Below are 25,075 nucleotides of genomic sequence, written 5' to 3' on the forward strand. Positions count from 1 at the left end.
ACCATACGACTGCTGATCAGGAGGTGGTCGTGAGAACTTAAACGCAGCTCGTTACTCCATGTATACTACATGATGCAGGACACGCGATTAAGCTGAAACTCGGCACGATCCAAAAAATTCTAGCACGAGTGAAAAATCGGCTGAAAAAGGGCCAAAAATCACACAGTGTAAGCTCAGCTTAAGTACTGACTGTCTGGGCACCAGTAGATCATGGCACTGTTCTATTTATTTTGACACGGGTTATATCAGACGGTTATCTAATTACAACTTGGCTTTTTTTTTTTTTTTTTACAAATTAAAAAATGGCATATTTTACAAAAGCACATTTATCTGTAAACACCAACACATGACACACCTCACATTAACGTGTTGGTTTACATAGAATGAATGAGTCAACCAATCAGTGTTAGCGGAGGCACATTTTACCCATAATCCCTTTGGCATCTGTCTATTACAAAACTTCAGAATTAGTGCATTATTCAATATTAAAAGATATGTTATATTTTAACTTTGTACAAATGACAATTGACATTAATGGAGTTATTCTATCAGTATTAATTTTATTTATAAACCAAACCAAAAGTCAGCACTGCTTTATTTTCCAAGACCTCCACCTCACGGCAACACTGGTATTGAGTAGAGAGTTGAGCCTCGCTGCTCCTCTCAACTGCTTCGCTGCTGGAAGCTATGTAATAAACAGGAGCATCCAGCAGTGGGCAGGGCGCACAAAGACAGAGTTGCTGACTCATTGTTTGGTTCTGTAGTCGCCTTTGATGCTACCAGAAGCGATCGTGGTGTTAGTAGTTGCGTGTACCGGAGTGTACACGCAACTACCGGAGTGTACCGGAGACAATACTGGAAGTTATCGGTTATCTGTAGCTTTCGATAAATTTTTGGGCGGTTTATCGGTTTAGCTTCATGAAAGATAACTTTTCAGTTAGCTGATTATCTGTTATCAAAGTTAATTTTTTGGTTAGCTGTGCCCACCACTGGTGTGGTCAACCAAACTGCTTTAGATCAGAGCCTCTTGCCTGGCTACAAATCCACCCTGGAGCCTGACATGCACCTGCTAAATGACTGAGCCTGCAAAGGCTGTGATTTGTCACCGTTACGTTTTCACTCCTTCCTCTCCCGTCATATTTTAAAAGTTTTACAGTGCGCCTGCCGATTACATTTCAATCAGGGATCAAATATGTCTGGCAGAGAAGTCTGCAAACATGACAAACTTCACAACAAGGAGTCAGAAAGACACTCAAATGACATGCAATTCATGGAGGAAAATTGCACGTAACATATTGTTGGTTTGGAGATTGATATTGCATAAAGAAGTGGAGATCATTAAGGGACAAATTAATCCAGAAAAAGCCGCTGTTCCTGCAGCAAACTGCATACAGACACGACAGAGAACTTATATAGTGCCAAATCACAACAAAGCTGCCTCAAGGTGCTTCACACAAGTAAGGTCTAACCTTACCAACTCCTAGAGCAAGAACACAGGTGACAATGGTAAGGAAAAATGCCCTCTGATGATCTGAGGAAGAAACCTCAAGCAGACGAGACTCAAAGGGGTGACCCTCTGCTTGGGCCATGCTACAGACACAGCTGACAATACAAATATACAGGAAATTTCTGGGAGTCCATGCTAGTGTCCAGGACGGGAGGCCTGCAGAAAAGAGACCCACTCCCACTTCTGGATGGAGCCGCACCTCAAACAGAAAGAAAAAAACAGAACCAGGTGGCAGAGAGACAAGAAATGTGGTATAATTTGTCAGCATTAAGCAACAAGAAAAACAGAAGAAATACTAAGGTGATCGCCGGCCACTAGCCCTAAGCTTCACTAAAAGCCCCAGAGGATGTGGCCCGCTCCGTTTACTAATAACATGAATTTAAAAGAGTAGGAAGCAAAGTACCAGAGTATGCCAGTATTCTAGCCATACAAAAAGGAAAACAAGTGCGTGTTAAGTCTGGACTTGAAAGTCTCTACAGAATCTGTCTGTTTTATTCACACAGGGAAATCATTACACAAAGCAGGTGCACAATAAGAGAAAGCTCTTTGACCAACAGACTTTTTAGTCACCCTAGGGATACAAATAAATCCTGCACCCTGAGAACGCATACATATACATTATACATATAACAGATTTTGATTATAATGGACAAAATTCGCTGGTCCACCTGAATCCAACTGTATGCGAGTTTTACTGTAAAAATGAAATCCAATGAGGTTTTGCTAACATCCAGATACAGGGAGCTATGTACATTAGTTGTTCCAGTATCCACATTATGGGCCTCTGACTTCGATCTACAAAACTGGGAGAGATCTAGGCCTAAACAACATGGATGGAAGCACACATATTGCAGTTCATCTATTCCCCAAAGGGCCCTCACTCATTGTGATAATAATTCACTACTCTTTTAAAAACAAAGGAATTCCAACAATGCAACAAGGAGTGAACTATCGTCATTCTTACCTGATGCTTATCACACAGATGTGCCTCCAAGTCACTGAGATGAATGCAGTCGAAGAAGCACAACCGACAACTGAAAGGTTTGACGTCATCATGCCTCTTCATGTGCTCACACAGGTTCTCAACAGTCCCACTCGTGAAAGTGCACTTGTGACAGCGGAAGATGAGGCCTTGTAGGTACCGTGAAAGTTTTGGCCTACGTACCTCTATTGGCACTACCCGTTCATCTAAAAGCAATATAACAACAGCAATGTCAGATGATGCAGCATAAAAAGCTTGAGAATATCATGAGAGACAGACATCCCAATGCAAAACATTTAAAGAAAAGAAAAGAAAAAAAGAGCAGAAAGCATATATGCATCTAATTTACCGCGATGCAAGACGATGTGATCAATCATGTTGTTTTTATTCTTGGATCGGTACAGGCAGAAAGGGCAATGTAGATCCTTCTTATGAGTAGGTTGCGACTGCCAGATAGAATGACCATGTGCCATGTGGCTTTCCAGTTTATTCCTAGAAACAGTTGAAAAAGGGAAATATGTGATAACATGTAGTATGCTCACTTACATGTACAACACCAAGAGCCACATTTATAGTCACTGTACAATGCATGTGCAAAGTGGACTTTAAATGAAGCTACATTATTTCTAAAATTTATAGATAAAATTTTGCATCAGACCATCCAGCTCCAAGTGTGTACTGCCCTTGGCTGGGGAAGTAACCAGAGTTGGACTGGTGTCCTGTCCGGGGGGAAATCGCAGACTCCAAATGGCGATAGGTTACTGAAATACAAGGTCTGTTAGAAAAGTATCAGACCTTTTTATTTTTTGCAATAACCTTATGGATTTGAATCACATGTGATTGCATCAGCCAAGCTTGAACCTTGGTGCGCATGCGTGAGTTTTTTCACGCCTGTCAGTTGCGTCATTTACCTGTGAGCACGCTTTGTGGGAGGAGTGGTCCAGCCCCCTCGGCGGATTTTCATTGTCAGGAAAATGGCCGAGCGACTGCCGCTTTGCTGCATCAAAATTTTTTCAGAAACTGTGAGAGACAGCCAGGTGGAAACCATTCGGAAACTTCAGATGGCTTTCGGTGAAGATCTTATGGGCATCACACAGATTAAGGAGCATTACAACCGGATTAAAGACGGCCGCGCTTTGAGCGGCCATCGACAGGCTGAAATGACCAGATCATTTCCAAAGTGAAGGCTCTGTTGATCCGGGACGTCGTCTGACTACCAGAGAAATGGTAAGAGAGGTGGACATAGCACTTTTTTGGCACATTACAATGTTACAGGAGATTTTGTAATGAAAGACGTGCGTCGGAATTCGCGCGTCAGGATGGAGCCGCTAATGGCGCAGAACAAAAAGCACCTCCATGTTGGAAGTCTCACGGGACATGCCCAGCTCTTCCACCATTCGGAAGATTCAGACGGCTTTGGATGGCTTTTCAGTCGAGTGAGTATCCGAGAAATTGTCGAAGAGCTGAGCATGTCACAACATGTCCTGTGAGACCAACACGGCGGTGCTTTCGTTCCGCGCCATTAGCGGCTCCGTGGCGAATTCATCCGCTCCTGTTTTCATGACAGTGTCCTTTAACAGTGGAATGTGCTGGGAAAGTGCTATGTCCACCTTTTCTGCCATTTCTCTGGTAGTCAAACAAGGTCCCGGATCAACACAGCATTCAGTTTGGAAATGATCTGGTCCAGCCGTTCAGACATTTTCCTGATAATGAAAATCCCACGAGGGGGGAGGACCAGTGCTCACTCAAAGCGTGCTCACAGGCGAATGACGCAACCGACAGGCGTGAAAAAACTCACGCATGCACACGAAGGTTCAAGCTTGGCTGATGCAATCACATGTGATTCAAATCCATAAGGTTATTGCAAAAAATAAAAAGGTCCGATACTTTTCTAACAGACCTCGTAAGCACCGACACTAACAGGCTTCAGGGCCTATATGGGAGTTACTTTTTTCCAAGAGAACTGAAGCACCTGGGCATATATTAGTCAAAGTACTGAGTGACGCTGTTAAACATTAACAGCAGCACAATACTGCCTGAAACATCTACTTACCTTGATTCCCACCGTGCCTAGTTTGAAGACTTCCTGTATAAAATGCACCGTACCTCGAACAGATTACATGGTACTGGTTTGAGTCACACCACAAAAGTCTTCTTTGAAAAGCCCATTTTCATTAAATTTACACTTTCCTGTGTTATAACATTACTCTGCTCTAGCTGAAAGGTGTCTGATCTGAGCATCCCACCAAGAAACAGAAAAAAAAAAAAAAACATTTGTTGCCTCCACCGTTTCGATTTGCACAGCATTACGAGAGGCTTTCACTGACTTACCAAAAAAAAAAAAAAAAAAAATAGCTATTACCATTTATTAAGATATTTCTATTGCAATGTCAGAAGAAAACAAGAATGAAATCCTACCTCCTATGTCTTTGGCATTCTTGAGGGCCCCTTCACACATAGCACGAATAAGTAGGAATTAGACCGAATCACGGCGAAACGGCCCGAATGAGCGAACCCCGAAAACATCAAGCAGACTTCGGGAGGGACACACAATTGGGCAGGCGTTAACGTTCCCGCTGCGACGGCTTCGTGCATGCGCACAAGCATGCATGAACACAGTGCGAGCAGCTAGAGCAGGGGTGCCCAAGTTCAGTCCTCCAGATCTGCCTTCCTGACACTCTTAGTTGTCTCCCTGCTCCAACACACTTGAATCCAATGAAAGGCTCATTAAAAGCCTGCTAACAAGTCTATCATTGGATTCAGGTGTGTTGGATCAGGGAGACAACCAAGACTGTCAGGAAGGTAGATCACGAGGACCGAACTTGGGCACCCCTGAGCTAGAGCGTGAGGAACCACATCGTGCTGCTGATGTGGAGATAAAGAAAAAAAATACTACATACCATAAGAAAACACCGCAATGTACAATATTTAATCCCTCTTATCGAGCAGACAATACAAGTATGATCCCTCTGTGCCTCTGTATATGACCCATGATCACAGACGTACAGTCATGAAATGACATGAAAGAAGCAGTGTGCTCTCATTATGTCTTATTATGTCCAGCCAGGTATATAAATAATTACCACAATCACAGGACACTGATAGATTAGATATTGGTGTATAATTAGTGAAAATCACTAGGTTGATATGAATAAAAGGGGACCCAATACAGAACCCTGTGGCTAAATAAAAAATAAATGCCACTCACGGGATTCGAACCACCAATTTACAAAATCTGGACCACTGCGCTACAATCACTGTCTTATAACAGGAGCATGCCTAGAATCAACAAGGAGAAGTTTTCATTTTTTCATTGTCAGCAAAAAAAAAAAGCACCGTAATAACTGACAAAACGGCAGTTGTTACGGTGTATTTTTGGTGATATGTGACTGAAAGTGGCATATTTGTCACACTGTTGGCTTGTCATAATCCTGCGGCGCGAGGCTCACAGGACACATGTGACCTATCAGACAGACGTGACATTAAGATCTCCTGCTGCGTGTCCACATGATCTGATGGTCCATTTCACCTGGAACAGCCTGTCAATGTGCACACGCTCCAGCTCATCGCAAAAGCGCTATATGTTTTATGTTTTTCCACGTGACAACAGCAAGCATACACACGCCCCCGTGTCACGGTGGACAGTTGTAAGGTCATGTCCCGTCAAAACACGGTACGTGTTCTACAGCTGTGACATCCAGGACCAGAGATCTCAACAGCTGCTGCTGCTGGCAGCCAGCCACGCCCCCTGTCCATTCAGCGCAAAGACCAAAGTGTCACACTGTGTTTTGGTGTTATGTGATTTTTTTTTTGTAGTAATTATTTATATACCTGTTCTGGCTGTGGTCTCTGCATTTTTAATGTGACACATTGTGTGCACTGAGCCATTATTTACAACTTTGAGTGAGTCTCTGGCCAGCGATCAGTTGAGAGGCATCTGTACCTACATATCAGCATTACATGCAAGTGTGCACCCCGCCCCCCCATGCCACACGTGTTTCGAGGGATGGCGTGAAACAGACACACGCCACGCATTGTGGGGGAGGCAAAACGCACACACACCACATGTTGTGGGGGAGGAGTGCGCGGGTGGGTAACAACACACATGCGATACACATGCAAGGCACATGGGTTTGGGGGGGCGACAATCTGCTTGGCAACTCCACAGTCATGGGGGCACTTAGACAAATTCCACAGCCAGCGTGAAAGTGGCTGCGTGTTCACTATTTTTGTGCCGACGGCACGAATGGCACCACATCTTCTCAGTGTCCAGTGAGCGGTGTTGGATGTTCATGTGTGTCACCTGGAACCTAGCCGACACCTGCCACGAGAGGGATCACAGGGCACTCTCTGTCTTTCGGCCGCTGGTGTGCAGGAATAGTTGTAGCGACAGGTGTACAAGACGTTAGAGGCTGCTCCGATTTTTCACGACTGGCATGCAATTGCTCCTTTGTGCAGTATTTGGCTTCAATCGTGTTGTGTGTGAAAGGGCCTTGAGGCTTGAAAAGACAGACTGAAGACATTTTAATACCACTTAAGGCAGTGGTGTTTTCTTTGCAACCACTGACTCCACCAGCTGGTTTCTAGAATGTCTTTGACCACCACTGACTTAAGGCATTATTTTTAGATTAATGTAAGATGCCTTTTAAGATTATTTTAAGGATCTGCAGGAACCCATTGGGGAAAAAAATGACAGGTCATTAGAAAGGTCAGAAAATGAAAATGGGTTTCCTCAGGAGGGTGGCTGGTGTCTCCCTTAGAGATAAGGTGAGAAACTCCATCATCCATGAGGAGCTCGGAGTAGAGCCGCTGCTCCTTCTCCTTCATGTTGAAAAGAGCCAGCTGAGGTGGTTCAGGCTTCTGGTAAAGAAGGGAGGTGTTCCAGGCACGTTCATCTGGGAGGAGACCACAGGGAAGACCCAGGACTAGGTAGAGAGATTATATCTCCACACTGTCCTGGGAACACCTTGGGATCCCCCAGTCAGAGGTGGTTAATGTGGCCCTGGAAAGGTCTCTTGCTGGAGCTGTTGCCCCGGTGACCCGATCCCAGATAAGTGGTTGAGAATGACTGATTGAGTGAGGTCAGAAAGGAATATCAAAGCATGGATTTGTGATGATCAACAAGTTAATTGAGCAATACATGGAGTACTGAAAAATTAAAAAGATATAGAAAATAAAAACCCAACGGGGTCACTTTTGATCCAGGATGTGCAAAAGGCTAAATACGCAACTCTATTAAATGTTAATCTATTAAACTCTTCATGAAGTGTACTGAAAATTGAAAAGATCTGTATTCAAGTCAAATTCACAATTCCATAAAACCAAATTTTCTTCCTAAAGTTATCACAGTCATAACCTCATATAGTCTCATATATCTGTGTGAATAAAGGAAACACTTTGAAAGCAGATGATTAGACATGTATCTTACCTTAAGCCAGTATAAAAGCAGCAGTCCTTACATTTGTGGATCTTCTTTCCGTGGCGATTTACGTAGTGTCGTCGTATACTGGACAAGTGCTCAGTACTGAAATTGCAGAACTCACAGTAAAGCAGGCTGTCTTCAAAGAACCTGGTTTCTTGCAGGTTCATGTTAGCTGTGGCACTGGCCTGTGCCATCAGGCTGTACTGGTTTAACTGCCGCTGTACATCTGGGGGCTCCAAGTACTGAGAGTCTATCAAACAAGCAAACAAAAGTGGCACTTCTATTACTAAAATGTCAATGAATGAAAAATACCCATATTTAAAAAGCCATATTTAGAAGGTTAAATAATTTTTCCAGTATGTTTTCTTTGTGGCTTTTTTTTTATTATTATTACACTTGAGATTTGTGCAAAGTACTGCCCACCCCCAACAAACAAACAAACATCTTAGGCATGAATAAATTATTTCTACTGCATGAAGTACCCCATGCTGTTTTTTTTTTGTTTTTTTTTTTTTTTTTAAATCAAAACATCATTAAACATTTATTTATCATTATCACTTGTTTATTACCTTTGGGGTGTCGTCTTTTCTTAAAGTGAAAGCTGTTGGCTATTTTCTGTATTATACCACCGAATAAAACAGAAAAAATTCCACTAACATCTGATTTTCTTGTTTGAAAGCATTTGAAAATTAACTAAATCAATTTCAAATTTAGTACTGTACTGCAACACTAATGAAGGAGGAAAAATACTTAAAAAAAAAAACACTTTTATACAGAAACACCAGGGTTCTAAATATAGTGATTCCAGCTCAAGATTGACAAAAACAAACTGATGACTTGCTTTCAGTGTCTTCAGCTTCTTCATCCAGATCACTCAAACTGTTGACTTCCACTGATGAACAAGACTTCTCCTCAGCCATTTGATTGCTCTCCTCACTTTGGTCTTTAGTCCCACCAAGATCCATAACAACATCTGAAGGATGTTTCAAAGAAGGAATACAAGGCAAACAAACTTCACATACAATATTAAAATATGAGTGGTATGTACTCTGTAAAATGTTATACGTTTGATCTTCTGCACATCTCAGAATTCACCTGCAATCTTTATGCCCCCCCCGCCATGTTCCCCTCCAGAAACAAATAATGAATTCAAGACCATGCCCACTATCCAAGACAGAATGGCCATGTAAACACAACACACCTAAAAACAGCTATTATTTAAAATACTCAAACACTTGCCATAACACACCCTAATAAATAAATAATAATAAGCATAATGGGGAAAAAACAAAAGGTTTCAGCCAGACACTGGCCTGCATCAAGACATTTTAAGAAGCCATGTGCTTGTAAGTACTGGGTATTCAATGTAAAAAAAGAAAGAAAAAAAAAAAACAACAACCTACTATCTAGTATATAAAGCTGACTGTGTGTGTTTGCTCTGCACAGCCACAGTAATTACGCAATCAATAACAAACTTGTTATGGTGACTGGGGGCACCAAGGGGGAGGTCACAGGGGCCCTTGTAAAGTTGAAAGTGTATGTGCGCGAACACACACGGTCATCCTTATATATAAGATCACGATCCGCTCATCACTGGAGCCCTTATTGTCACAGTTCACATGGTACTCAGGTCAGGTAGCAAGGATCACACTTTACTTACTACGTAGTAGCAGCTGGCTAGGGTGCACTTTAATTACAATCCGAAGGGGCATATGACATGCTATCACCTTTTTGTCATCATTAACTTGAATCTAATGAATGTCACAAACTACTCTATGAAAATTAGTGATGACAACATACACACAATGCAACTTAATTCTACTCTATTACCCATGCAGAGAACGGGGAACTCGGCTAGTAATATATATATGGGCAGCACGGGGGTTCAGTGGTTAGCACTGTTGCCTCACAGCAAAAAGGTTGTGGGATCACATTCCACCTTGGGCCTTTCTGTGTGGTGTTTGCATGTTCTCCCAGTGTTGGATTGGGTTCCTACTGTGGGCTCTGGCTTCCTCCCACATCCAAAGACATGCACGTTAGGTAAATTGGAAACTTTAAATTGACAGCAGGTATTAATGTGTTTCTATGTGGCCCTGCGAGAGACTGGAATCCCATCCAGGGTGTACCCCGCCTCACTTCCTGACTGCTGGGACAGGCTCCAGCCCCCCTGTGACCCTTGATTGGAGTAAGTGGGTATAGATAATGAATAAATGAATGAATGAAATTCAATTTGTCAGTAAATCAAAGACAATGCCAGGTCTACTACAGTGTACTGACAGAATGGTGTGCTGCACAGGTTTCTCACCTCCATGTTTTTTCACAAAGTGACTCTTCAATAGGCCAATGACAGTTGTCCGGTAGGAGCAGATGCCACATGAGAATGGACGGGTATGACCTGTTTTATAGAGGATGTATTTGCTGAAGCTGTTGAGAGATAATGGTAAAAATATTAACAACAAATTTAAATCACAAAAGTATACTTAGCACATTAAAAATGTGTTTCGAGTTTTGATTTCAATCAAATGAGGAATGCAAGACGGTTGTCTTACATTCCTCACTTGATTCAATGCCTTAGCTTATATAATCAATAATAATAATGACAGGGCTGTGAAATGAAAATTGTGAAATCCGAGGAAAATTCGCAGGGGGTCTGGTTTAAAAACTTGAAAGTTCTAAAAGTGTGTGATGTCCACATGCTACGTTTAGCTAAGCTTCGCACAGGACCCACACAGTGTTACCGCAGCAACCAACCAGCCCCGCTTTACAACTGTCGTAACAACCAGGCTTTGAGTGGCATTTATTCTCCTCGAAACTCTGCGGATCCGAGGAAACTGATTTGTATCTGTAACACAGATCAGTGTCCGCGGACTTATAAAACTTGCATGATGTCGTTAAAAAAAAAAAACGCTTTGCGATAAGCATTTTAAAAACTCAGTAACGATCACAATTAAAGCGTACAACACTAACTCTCCCACCCCCCTCCCCATGATGAAATCCGCAGAGTTTTCACAGCCCTGTAATGAGCATTTTTTCCAAGGGGAAAAAAAAATCTTAAAACCCTTGTATTATAGTGTATGTCAAATGTAACTACTACAGAGACAGTGGGTTGTTTGTTTTTTAAACCAGTAACTTTCTGGGTTCTAGTAAGACTGAGATGAGAATAAACTAGTACAGACGCCATACAGCTGATGTCATCACATCACTTGATCACAATGTTTAATGCCTAGAAAGACCTGCTCTAGTTACCGTAATTAGCAAATCCTTAAATCTATGGTCACATTAGCTACAAGCAACAGAGGCAAAGTGACGGCTTGCCATTAATTTTCAATCAGAGTGAGCGTTTTGCAGCAGCAAAAGACAACGGTTGCTCTGCCACCAGCTACACAGGTACAAAATAGACCAGAAGTCTATTTTACGCAAAGTGAGTGATCAGCCAGACAGAGTGAATAGACAGCGCAACGTCAGCTGGATGTGAGCTCAAACAAAATAATCCAACAGAGGAAAATGCTGCAAAACAGCTGTGTTTCTGCAAAGCTTCTCATGTTTATATGTACGAGGTCTGTCCATAAAGTAACGGTCCTTTTTATTTTTTTCAAAAACTATATGGATTTGATTCATATGTTTTTACGTCAGACATGCTTGAACCTTCGTGTGCATGCGCGAGTTTTTCCACGCCTGTCGGTTGCGTCATTGGGAGGAGTGGTCCAGCTCCCTCGTCGGATTTTCATTGTCAGGAAATGGCGGAATGATTTGGGCTTCTTTTCCATCAGAATTTTTTCAGAAACTGTTAGAGACATGCAGCTGGAAACCATTCAAAAATTTATCTGGCTTTCAGTGAAAATTTTACGGGCTTCACAGAGAATAAAGACTGTTACTACAGCTTTAAGGATGGCCCACAATGGCGCTCGGCGCGCCGCGCTCCAAGCTGCGATGACGAGGCAGAAACCACCAGATCATTTCTAAATGGATCACTCTGTGGAGCCGGAACCGTCGTGTGCAATTTCTCTGGTTATCACAAGAGCTGGACATCAGCCATTTTCTGGCAGATTTCACTTTTAACAAGAGATTTTGTCATGGAAAGCCGCGCGGAAGCTTCGCGTGTCATGACCGATTCGCTGATGAAGCGAGACAAAGGAACACCTCAACAACCGACAGGCGTGGAAAAACTCACGCATGCGCACTAAGGTTCAAGCTTGGCTGACGTAAAAACATATGAATCAAATCCATATAGTTTTTGAAAAAAATAAAAAGGACCTTTACTTTATGGACAGACCTCGTATGTTTATAACAGCAAGAAATAAACACTTCTAAAACTTAAAATGCTGTTTTTGTTATCAGATGACACCTCTAAAGTGATTTACAAGACATCTTACAGAAACATTAGCATGCATGCCCCAGGAACACCCATCACACAACAAAGCAAAGTGTGTATCGCCGTTGTTTGTAGCTAATGTGACCATAGGGTTAAGCCCACTTTCAATATTCTCTCATTGACACATGGTGGCTTCATGTTCAGCAAACAACTGCATCAATCAGTGTCGCTGAAATAAACATATTTCGATGTGCGCATTTCCATGACAAATGGAAAAACAAACTGTTAGTAGTAATGTACGAGGAAATGGTAGCTGCCTTCAATATCTTCTAAATATTTATGGAATAGTTCCAGAATGTTAAGTTGTTAATCTTATTATTGCTTGATCAGGATAAAATAATTTAGTTGGAAAGAGAACTTTTTTTAAACTACACCCCATAGAGCAAGTAGATGAGTGGTTAAGGAGCTAGCCTGCCAATATGCAGACCTGGGATTGAATCCCACTTATGCTGCCTGTTTATATTCTTTGATAATCTGCATTGTCTCAGTCCACCCAGCTGTAAATGGCTATCGGCCTCGCCTGTGGAAGTAACCTGTGTCAGAATGCCATCCTGTCCAGGGAGAGTCACAGCCTCTCATCCACTCAACACTATGGAAACTAGAGGTAGACACAAATGGGCCTCAGGGCCAATATAGAACTTACTTACTTCTTTTACACCTCAGATATCTATGTGGGATTGCACTGTGTATGCGTGCTACTGTGTTCAAAAAGGATAAAGTTGCACTGGTCATATCACTCTTTTTTTCTAGCCCTGCAAAGCCCGATTATTGGCTGCAAAATATTCAACTTATGCTTATCAAGTACTATTCTTATTTTGAACAAAGAAAACTTAATTCTTCAGGCTGTAATTTAAATCTGTGATTTTAATTTAAATGCTAAAATATTCTTCCTTTTCTGTATATTCTAAATCAATTTGGTATTTTGAACATACAACTGTATTCATGAAGACAAATTTCAAGTTGCAGTTTTTAGGCACTCTTAATAATTACGTAATTACAGGAAAGACGTGTCAATATCTTCTTAATTGATCCTCAGCCCTACTACATATGCAAGCATCTTATATCAACAATAATCATCATGCTGCATTGGAAGTTTTAATCTTTTATTGTGAATTTTGTGCACAAAATGTGCTGTAAAGCGTGTATGCAAAGATATGTAATTTGTACCATTCCTAAAACACACTCTGGTGACCGATACTGTGTTTTGGTATTAACCGAAAACCATCAAACATATAAAGTTATACAACTTGTCTTACGTGTCAAGCTTTAATGACGTGCGTAGGCTGTCCTGTCTGTTGAGAGCAGCCACAGCTGCATGGCTGCGTTCGTGCATACGCAGACATGACAGGAACACATATGTCCGCCCACAGTACTTGCATGTGTGTTTATCTTCCTGCGATTTCCCTTCATCTTCGCGGCTAGAGGGTGATGGGGACCTTGATGCTAGAGATCGAGAGTCGGAGTCTTTGCTTTTACTGTGTTCCACTGGAGCAGCTTTAATCATGTCTGATACTGACTCAAATGTGGGCAGTTCATCTTGCACCTTGAACTAAAAACACAAATGCCATTGGTCAGTTTGGTTTAAACACAGACATAAGGCTCAAACATGCAGCAAAGGAGTGCAACTGCAAAGAGAAACAACTCACTTCAACATACTGTGCCTCTGGTTCGGTCTCAGAAATAAGAGGTGCTTTTGCCTTTCCATCATTTGGTTTCTTGATGTTCAACTCTCTGTGGTGATCCAGGTGGCGAGACAACTTTCTAGTCCCGTGTAGTGTTTTCTTGCAGTAACCACATTTATAAGTTCTTTTGGTCTTTGATTCACGTGGTAATATAATGAAGTCTGATTTGCGATCTGAACTGTGAAATGTAACATAGTGTGTACTCAGTAGCTGAAATGTGTCGAAGAATACGTCGGGACATTTTCTGCATTCAACTCTCATTGTCGTCATGTCCAACTTGCACGTCTCAGTAGTACTTTCTGACTCCGGAGATGGAGAATCTTTTGCAGCGGGTGATTCAAGCAGATTCTCATTGCATTGTGGTGCACATTTTAAGATGGCATCCTTTCCGTGTTTATGAGTACAGTGGATTCTAAGATGCCTCAACGCTGTAGAGGAATAACCACACAAAGTGCACGTGTATGGAGAATCACGATCCACTGTCCCAGATGCATTTCTATTCTGAAGGTCCAAGGAGTGGTTAAGGCTAATTTTTTTGTTTTTGAAAAAGGTTGCCTTAGAAACTGTGCGCTGAGGGTTACGGTACTTTGAAAGAAGCTGTTTTTTAATGACAACTGAATGTTTAGGCATTGACTTGATTGCGTTTGACAGAGTCTGGCTGTGGTCCTTCTCATAGTGTTTTCTCAGTTTCTTTATTGAAGGTACGATTTCTGGGCATATTTTACATGCATACCCACATCTATTAGAACCTTTTGGGTTCTTACACTTGACCAACTTGGTTGTGAGAACTTCTTCAGTTTGCAGATTGTCTGTTGCGGCTACAAAGGAAGAGTGTAGTATCTGGCAGTGAGTCATGGTTCCGTGGTGACTCGTGTTCATGTAGGGACAACGTGGACATTTGTAAACAATCTTTTTTTCTTCTGTTGGTGTGCTTGATGAACATGTTTCAGGGGAGGCGTTTGGTTGCTCTGCTACAGAGCTGTCTGGAGATGTTACAACTGGTTTCTTTTGGTGCTGCTGGTATATGGGTGCATAGTATTTCAGGAAGGCAAGCTTTCCATGTTTCTTGGTATAATGACATCCAAGATTATGCTTCATGGAAAACAAATCAGAACACAGTTGACACTTGTACATACTTTCTGTATCATCAACCGCGGGTGCATTTTTGTGGTGACGGCTCTCGTGTCGAATTAAGGTAAGTTTTGTGCTGGTAGTGTATTTGCAATACTTGCACTTGAGCGCTACATATTTTTTCTTCTTGAAAACAGCAGGCGGCAACTTTGAGCCCTGAGTGTTGAGACAGTCAGACAGTTTTACATCACTCATTGAAGGCACAGGGGTGGAGTTCCGCATGTTTGAGACAACCTCACTGTGCAACTTTTCACTGTGGGCTTTCAGTTTCTTGGACGACTCACAGACTTCTGGACAATTCTTACATATGTACCCACAAAATTTCGTTCGACCATCAGGACACGTCTTTTGCAGAAATTTGACATTGGGTAACCGTGTTTCATCAAGCTGAATGCTTTCCGCCCTGGCTGTGCAGTCAGAATGCATCATCTGGCAGTGAGTGAGAATGCCTTGATAAATGGTGTTCACATAGGTGCAATATGGACATTGAAAGATGTGCAGACCTGCAGCCTCTTCACTTTGGTGGCTTTCTTCTTCTGGTTCATTCACACTTTCAGTTTGAGCTTCTGAATGTTTCAAGCTACAGTGAATATTCAGACCGCGCTGTGTTTGAAAGGTCATGGAACAAAAATGGCACTTGTTCAACCCTGAAGATTCACTTGCCTGAGACGAAACATCAGGCACTTCCGAGTCCAGAGGACCTTTGTTCATATCACTTGAAGTGTGGTCTTCCTGATGGTTTCCACTTTGCTTCATGCTGTTAATGACATCCAGAATTGAGCCGTCTTCCTTCACAGACCATGGATGAACAGCCCAGTAATGGCTTGTCATGCTTGACAATGAGCTACCTTTGTAGGAGCATGCTTTGCATGAGTAGATCTTTGTTTTGCTTTCTTCACATTGCTCATTAGAGTTGTCACAGTCACCAATACCATCAGTGTCTTTAGAATTTTGATTTTTTTTACGAGGGGACTGTTGGAGACCCACGCATAACCGAGTAATTACATACTCTAGGGTTACTCCACGTCCTGGATGGAGGTCCTTAAGATGCCGATAGACCACTGCTGCTTTTTTGTGAGAGAAAACACACATCTCACAGTGATATCCAGATTGTAAAACTCTTTGTCTAAAACCCATTTTAAAATAGATGTGATTGTGCGATTTGACTTGTGGATTTTCTTTATGTGTCGCTTTAACAGGTATGGGTACTGAGTGCTGTATGTACACCTGTTGCACTGGATACTCTTTGGTGTTTGTGGAGATGACTGTGACGGGGAAACTGAAGCAGACTTTCCAGATGTATCCATGTCAGCCTTTTCATTTCCTGCTTTCTCATCAATTTCCAGCTTGACTTCTTGATTTTCAGTTGTTTCCAGATGTGATTTACAAATCTTTTTGTGGACTAAAGAAGAATACAAATGGATTTGTTTGGTATCATGTTTAAGTCCACAATGACTTTTGATGAAATGTTGCAACACCCGCTTCACGGTCTTCTGTCGAAAGTTACAAAGGTAGCAGAACAACTTAGACTCATCGTCTGCATTAAAAAGAGGCAGTGGCAGTCCAGTCGAAGAGAATGACTTCTCTGCTCGAGATTTTGATTTTTTAATGTCAGCACAAATCATACGTGTATGTGTGAGAATCTGCTCAGTGTGCGCTTGAAGGTTAGGGTGCAACTTCGATTGATGTTTCAGTACTCCTCTTACATTTATATGCGCAAAGTTGCACTTCTGGCAGTAAAACAAGTCTTCTGCACGTGCATAAGGATTCATTTCACTTTCCAATGTATCTTTGCCATCAAGTTGTTGTTGAAGTTTTGCTTCGCAATTTAGCACAACTTTATTCACTGTACTTGCATCAGAGGCTGTAGAAGCTGCCGAGGTCTCGGCTTCACTTTGAGGTTTTCTACTCTGCACCTCAACACTATACTGTACAACATCATCAGTAGTAACTACTTTGTGTGTAGAATGCTTTGCATTATGATGACCAAGAACACTTTTTACATTGGTATTGCAGTAACTGCAAAACTGGCAGTAAAACATGTTAATGTTGGGAATGAAGGATAAGCTGCTCAACAGAGTAGATGATCTTCTTTTTCGTTTGGCAGGTAGTGAGCTTTCACTATTGTCCTCTTCAAACTCTCTATTCCGTTTTGTTGAAGACCCTGAATGATCCTTCTGAGCTTCAGGTTTGAGGTTCAGCTTTAATGAAGGCAATGGAGTCTTGTGTGGTGTTTCATTTTTGTCTCTTGTGCTCTCAGAATAATCTGATTCCTCATCCTCAGAGGGTGAATTGTCCATTGCTGTTATGTTGTCATTACAGCTTGGGGGTTCCAAAATCTTTTCAGGGGTCATCTGTAATTTTGGTTTTGGCAAGGCTTGAGCTGAATGTTTGATTTTGTCAATTGTAACTACTTCATCTGGATGGCTTTTTTGGTAGTGAACATGCATAACAACAACAGACCTATGACTAAAACTGCAATGGACGCACTGATACAAGGCCATGTCCACTCCTTTTGAGGTGGAATGTTGTGGTGAAGGTGCATTTTTGGCTTCCTTACACTGTGAAATGATACTCTTAAGAGACACTGGGTGATTTTCCATATAATGTTCTTCAAGGAAAGATATAGTAAAACACTCAAATGGACACTCCAGGCAGCAGAATGTTGCACTTTGATCAACCTGATTCTGAATGTACTCAGTGTTACATCTTACGTAAGGATGCTTGGTCTGATAATGGGCCAACATTCTTTGGCTGCAAACATCACTGTACTTACAGTGCTTGCAAACGTAAACTGTTGGGTTTTTTGTTTCTTCATGCAACATATCGACTTTCCTTTCATCATTTTCACCACCTTTGTATGAAAATGCTGTGTCACTTGCCAACTGCCATTTGCTCACTTTAGTCCCATCATCCAATTTGGTTTTTTTTGCAGGAGAACATCTTGAACTTTCTATACTGGTCCTCTTCCCTACTTGGTTTGGAAATGGTTCTTTGAACTTTCTCTCAGACTTCGGAGATGAAGACTTTCTGTTTAATAGGTGGTCATTTAGAAAGGAGCAATAGGAGTGTGGTGTGGAGCCGTCATTCTTGGAGGTTGCAGTGACTTTAAACACACCGTCACTGTTCATATGAGAGTTTGAATGAGAGTCCTGGAGTATTAGGGTTCCTTGGAGACCATCAGGAAGCTCTTGGTTATTTGGCGAGTCCCTATTTTCAGAGTTCTCATTTGATGCAAATGATTTGTCCAAGAAATTGGTACCATTTTCTGATCGTTTCTTGGAGGCTTTCAGATCTCTTGATGAGACAGAAGTGCAGACCATTTTGGAGGCACCCTTAACTAAGAATGAAGTCTCTTTTTCTTCTTCTTCTTCTGTTTTCACATATTGGTTTCCCAAACTGAGCTCTAATTTCTTCTCCTCGCTCTCATAAAAGATTAGATCTTCTTTTAACTTGTGACACTTTTTCTCATGTTGCACAATGATGTCCCAACTATAAGCTTCAAAATCACAGTGCTGGCAGACAAATCTCTCCCTAGATCTTTCACTGCTAGCCTCACGACTAACTCCACTTGATTTGTCAATTCCAAAGGATGTTAAGCCAGCATCTTTAAGAGCAGCCTCCACATTGAAACCATGCACATTGCTGAGGTGTTCCAAAAGGAAAAGTTTGGTTTTGAAGATGAGGACACAATGACTACATTGGTATGACCTGACTGAGGATCCTTGAGGTGCCGTTTGATTGTCCATCATATTGACAGGTTTGCAGAATCTGAAGAAGAAAGCAAAACAGTGTTAAATTACTGCCTTAGTTTAGAGCAGAGGATTAAAATACAACACTTAATGTCAACATTTCATCTGTATCTTAGTTTTTCTATAGCTGTACATTTGCAGATACAAACCACAAATGAGACATCCACTCACCTGAAAACACAAATTCAATATATGACTGAAGTAACAATGCTGTGCCATTACACAAGCAAATAATTCTACTTTATTTATAGTGCACCTTTCACGATAAACAGCAATTCAAACGTCTAACACTGTTAAACAGAATGCTAGTGAGCGTGTTCACAATGCTGGGCATCAAAACCGAATACCTTCAATTCAAGTTTCAGAAACAGACAAAACTCATTTTTCAAAGAAGTTATTTACTCCTAGGAATCTGTCAAGACAAATTCAGGTGGCTGGTGTGTTTAACAGTCCCACAGTGAGCATTAACTGCCCCAAAAATATGATGTTTTTTCCAAAATAATGTAACATCTTTGATATAATGTAAATTCTGCTGGGCAGAAATAAGATGTACACCCATTAATCATTAAGAAACATATTTACAGCATCCTTATTGTTTATAGTTTCCACTGATATATGACGTGGTACTTTCGGGGCAATTACAGCTGGTCCGTCCTGTTTTTCTTCAATGAAGCATAATGCAAAACTACCAAAATTTACTGTACACACAGGTCACCTTGCATTCAGTGGATAAAAAATACATGTTAAAACTTCTGGAAGTACCCAAAAAACCTATTGGTTGTTCGAAAGAGTTGACAAAAATAACAACTTTTCATTACATTTTTGGAATTTGATACTGTAGTCCTTTTATTATGGGCATATTTTTTTCCATCCCACAGTGTCCATCCATAACGCTACATGTTGCTCCTCACTGTGGGAAGATAAAAAAAAATGTTGACCTAAGTGTGATGAAGACCTACCCACAAGCATACTCTATAATGACATCCATGAAAAAAATTCAAGTGGCCAAATCCTCACAACCAATGAACCATTTCCGTCCCACAAAATGTCCGTCCGTCACACATGTGATGGACAAACATGTTGTGGGACATTTTTCCTTTGGTACTGTACATTATTTGTATGGAAAAGGTATCATTTGTATGTATAATTTTTGCATAGTCACAGTGTTTACAACAGATATTTTTCTCAAATTAGATTTACTTTTGTATGACAACAGATCTCTTAAGGCTCATTGATTTTGTTCTTTTTATGATATTGGAGATAATTTTTCTTCTTTCATTGCCAATTTACATAGATGAAGGTGACATTTTTGTTTTGTTTTTTTTTCAAATCAGAATATGTGAAGATTTATTATTCACACACATTTAACTTTGGGATATTGAAGGTTTCAGAGATGAAAATCATCATTTTGGTCCCACAGTGTCCATCTGTCACATGTACAGTCAGGAGCTCAGTCTAATATTAGTCATTATAAGTAACCTGTCTTTTAAAGATGAAATTGGTCAAGTACTGATTACATGTTTATGCTTCACTGAATTTAGGGCCCCTCAGATTAATTACTTGCAATATATCACTTTAGAATGAAGCAGCAATGCAAGTGCAGAATGAGTGCAATGAGTGCATGCTAAGTGCAATCTGTGTCACAGGGTGCAAGTTGTAAACATGTTTATTTTGATCGGTGGCTTCAGAATCCTCATTTGGACTGGAAATCGTGAACTGTACAGATATAGCCCTAATCTATAAAGCTTTCTGAAGGTGAGTCACCATGAGTTTCCCGATTTTCCATCAATTCACTTTCTTTCAAAAACTGTCAAATTCGACTTTTGATAAGGAAAAATGCATGTGTCAATTTTTCTACGGTGTGCTGAGGTTGGTTTTAGGATGATTCCTTTTTATGCATATCATGCTATGATTTCCCTTTAAATTCACATCCCACTCTGATAAATCAAGATGGCTACTACATGCATGGCGGCCATATTAATTTTATTTTCTGCCTTATAAATCTTAAAAATGCCCAGTCCTTTTGTTTTCATTTTCTCAGGGTACTAAAAGTATGTTAGGGTGGTAAGGATGTTTCATATAAATTTGTGGCATGCTCCAATAATCAAGATACCCGCATGGCAGCCATCTTGATTTTGGTTTCCACTAAATAACTTGTTAATATCTTGTCAATCTGTTTTCATTTCAAGGTATGTTTGGATGCTTAAAGGGGCACTTTACTCATCAATGTTAACCCCTAAAATAAGAGATTATATACTGAAATTAGAGACATCTTAATTTTTATGATTTTTTAAAAACTGACCAGCCTTCCATGTGCTACATGTGTGAAGTCACAAGTGCTGATTTTGCACAGCCTGGTGTACATACATGTATGGATACTGCAGTAAAACACCTGAAAATCTTACACTTAAATTATAATGTGACATCAGAAAGTAGCAAATTATATTTCTTGCTCTTATTTATGAATATTAGTCAAATCATTAGCCTATTTTTGTTATTTTGTAAGGAGTTTTACTGATATCTCTATACATGTGTTTACATTCAACAGTGTGTTAAGAGCACTTGTGATGTCATAGCACAGGCAACTGGAGAAAACTTCATTTGAAAATTCTCAAATAAATAAATTCCAATAATTATCAGAAACATCACAGATGTTTCAGCACATTCTACAGAAAAAAATATGCTCCTTCCTGCAAAACGTCTTGCATTAGGATTGGGCACTACAAAGGACATGATTCAAACAGTTTTATTCTTCTAGCTTCTGGGTTTAATCACAAAAGTAAGAAACTGTCTTAGATTTGAGCTACACAGTGCATACCAGCCTTAATGTTTGTTTTCACAGTTCAGTTTTGTATTTTTGTTTGTTGGCAGTTGACCCTGAATAAAGTTGTTATTGTAAAATATGTGGTCTATAATTTCACTGATCATTTTTGATGGTCTATATGTCTCACAGTGTCTGTCCGTCACATGCACATTGTCCCACAGTGTCCGCCCATCACAGATATTTCAACACATTCTCTACATAAAACTATACCCCTTACAGCAAAACCTCTTGCATGAGGCTTGGACACTACAGAAGGCATGTTTCAAACACAGTTTTTTCTTCTTTCTTCTGATTTTGTTTTTACAGCAAGTGAAATAATGGACCTGTTTAAAAAAATTGAACTTAACACATTGTTTCCCACACTGCTCCATGGTGCAACAACTGGCATCAATGAAACTGTGTAGGAAGTTAGCATAGTTCCATATCTATTTGGAAATGTGTCTTTTGATCATCTGTGAATAAAGACACTTTTGTTGGGCAGGGATCATTATTTTGGCAAAATATTCCAGTTTTTGGGTCTTTTCATGCAAAAGAGCGACCAGGATTTTATTGAGAGAATAAAGATTGTTAAAAAAAAAAAAACTACATTCTCAAGACCCTAGTGGTCCATACTTAAAAACAAATACATGTTCCACTTGTTTCGAAGAATTTTTTTTCCCCACTGTTGCTGTTACATTTTGATGCCCAGCTTGGTGAACACACACTAGTCCATTCTCACATGCCTTCAAGGTCAAACACTGTGGTTATTCAAAAAAAAAAAAAGCTAGAGTGTAGATAGTAAGCCTCCAGCTTTTGTTTCATATTTGTGGAGTTTCACATGTAGACAGTGGCTGTGTTCAATGTTCATATAAAGGACAGCTACTTTGTGTCTCATTGACGATTATTACCAACTTGTTGTATTGTGCAGCCACTCTGGCTTATGTGCAGCTGATACCAGTCAATCTCAGAAGTGAAGCAGAGTGGCTCCTGATGTTCTGCCTCTGTTGCTTTGTGTAATGTGGTTTAATGGCTGTTTATACACATCCAAATGGCTACACTCTGCATTAAGTTATGTCTCATGGCATTTCATCAGTGCTGTATAGACAACCCTTTTCTGACTCAGGTGCCTTCTTTAAGACCAAGTAAAATGAGTGAGCTTCCCTTTTAGGACTATTGTTGGTGCAGTGCAACTGCTTGCAGGAATAGTTAAATTAAATGCCACAAACCTGCCTATGAAGACGTACTTGGTTTCTATGGGGCACAGTGCTTTGTGAGAGGAAAGTCTGACTTCTTCAGGCCACCTGGCATAAACACCCAATAACTTAGTATACTAGAAATAAACATCATTTTGTTTGACCAGCCTATACGAGAATGATATAAATTTGGCCACTGAATGTTCTTTGGATGATAATCTCTCCTTATTATCTTTATATCTAGTCACACTGCTTATGTTTTGGTTTTCTGTGAAACCGTTTTGTGCATGTTGGGGAGCAGCTCTTCCAAAGTGGTTTTCACTCTCTAATGGAGTGTGTCAAGGTGGTATTATTTCCCGTATTTGTTCAATTTATATGTAGAGGATTTAAATGTGGCACTTAAAAATAATGGTGGTGGCTGTATTAATGCTGATAAGTTTGTGAACACTTTACATTATGTTGACGATATGGTATTATTATTATCACTTTACTGAGGCGTTGCTAGGCCGGTAGCGTAGATTTACGCTGAAGGTACCTGGCTATACCCGCCCACTGTGCGTAAACAAATGATGTCATAGCGCAGCCCAAGAACTGTCCGCAGAGGAAAACAAAAACAACTGTCCGCAGAGGAAAAGATAAAAAGGCAAGAAGTGTGTGTTGGTCCCAATATGGATATTCCAGATGATTTTCTCATGCAGAGTATGACAATGAAAAGCAGCCAAAGCAGCCAGCTTGATGAGGACGCACTACCGAATTTGAAGAGCAGCGTGCGCCAGGCAACACGACAAAAGTTAAAGTGAGACAACTTTTTATGTACGCGTTACGTGTTGTGTATCTCAGTAAGTGATAATAATGCAAATAACATGCTGTTGTCGTGCGGTATGCATTTTCTGAGTCCCTCCATCCATGCCGTCGCCCGCAATGACAGATATTCGCCCTCGTTATTTTGGGCGACTGGGCGTGGACTTTGGACCTCTGAAAATGCATACTGCCCTCCAAAAGCATGTTATTGTATTAGTATGTCCGTCAGTCAAAAGTTTGCAAAAAATTTTGGGCAATCATCAAATGTATGCCAATGAGCCCGACATCTACTATAAGGAACAGGTTCATCCTCATGTCCCACAGCAGTCTATATTCAAAGTTCTTGAAATAGAGCTCTATCTGCACCTGAACATTTACCATTAATGTAGGTACAAAAGAATTTTGCCAAGAGCTCTACTAATTTATAATATTTGCAAGACTGTGCGTATGTACTTTAAACCACACAGGTGGCAGGTAGAGGTAGAACAAGTGGTGTATCTTTCAATCAATTCAATCAATTTTTTTATATAGCGCCAAATCACAACAAACAGTTGCCCCAAGGCGCTTTATATTGTAAGGCAAGGCCATACAATAATTATGTAAAACCCCAACGGTCAAAACGACCCCCTGTGAGCAAGCACTTGGCTACAGTGGGAAGGAAAAACTCCCTTTTAACAGGAAGAAACCTCCAGCAGAACCAGGCTCAGGGAGGGGCAGTCTTCTGCTGGGACTGGTTGGGGCTGAGGGAGAGAACCAGGAAAAAGACATGCTGTGGAGAGGAGCAGAGATCGATCACTAATGATTAAATGCAGAGTGGTGCATACAGAGCAAAAAGAGAAAGAAACAGTGCATCATGGGAACCCCCCAGCAGTCTACGTCTATAGCAGCATAACTAAGGGATGGTTCAGGGTCACCTGATCCAGCCCTAACTATAAGCTTTAGCAAAAAGGAAAGTTTTAAGCCTAATCTTAAAAGTAGAGAGGGTGTCTGTCTCCCTGATCTGAATTGGGAGCTGATTCCACAGGAGAGGAGCCTAAAACCCTGGGAACTACAAGTAAGCCTGCAGTCTGAGAGCGAAGCGCTCTATTGGGGTGATATGGTACTACGAGGTCCCTAAGATAAGATGGGACCTGATTATTCAAAACCTTATAAGTAAGAAGAAGAATTTTAAATTCTATTCTAGAATTAACAGGAAGCCAATGAAGAGAGGCCAATATGGGTGAGATATGCTCTCTCCTTCTAGTCCCCGTCAGTACTCTAGTTGCAGCATTTTGAATTAACTGAAGGCTTTTTGGGGAACTTTTAGGACAACCTGATAATAATGAATTACAATAGTCCAGCCTAGAGGAAATAAATGCATGAATTAGTTTTTCAGCATCACTCTGAGACAAGACCTTTCTGATTTTAGAGATATTGCGTAAATGCAAAAA

At 40.8% G+C, this 25,075-nt stretch overlaps 1 protein-coding gene across 1 annotated transcript in view; it reads right to left on the minus strand.

The window, feature by feature from the left end:
* The window catches only part of LOC117511012 (zinc finger protein 462-like), a 42,790-nt gene that overhangs the window by 7,487 nt on the left and 10,228 nt on the right, over window positions 1-25,075 (minus strand). Inside the window, 8 exon segments of the mRNA XM_034170946.1 lie at window positions 2,472-2,695; window positions 2,839-2,981; window positions 7,918-8,161; window positions 8,753-8,884; window positions 10,217-10,335; window positions 13,540-13,832; window positions 13,930-16,235; window positions 16,238-18,867. Of these exon segments, the coding sequence (XP_034026837.1) occupies window positions 2,472-2,695; window positions 2,839-2,981; window positions 7,918-8,161; window positions 8,753-8,884; window positions 10,217-10,335; window positions 13,540-13,832; window positions 13,930-16,235; window positions 16,238-18,848 (6,072 nt within the window). The 5' untranslated portion in view covers window positions 18,849-18,867.

The sequence above is a fragment of the Thalassophryne amazonica genome, chromosome 5 (genome assembly GCF_902500255.1).
Source record: "Thalassophryne amazonica chromosome 5, fThaAma1.1, whole genome shotgun sequence".
NCBI lineage: Eukaryota > Metazoa > Chordata > Actinopteri > Batrachoidiformes > Batrachoididae > Thalassophryne > Thalassophryne amazonica.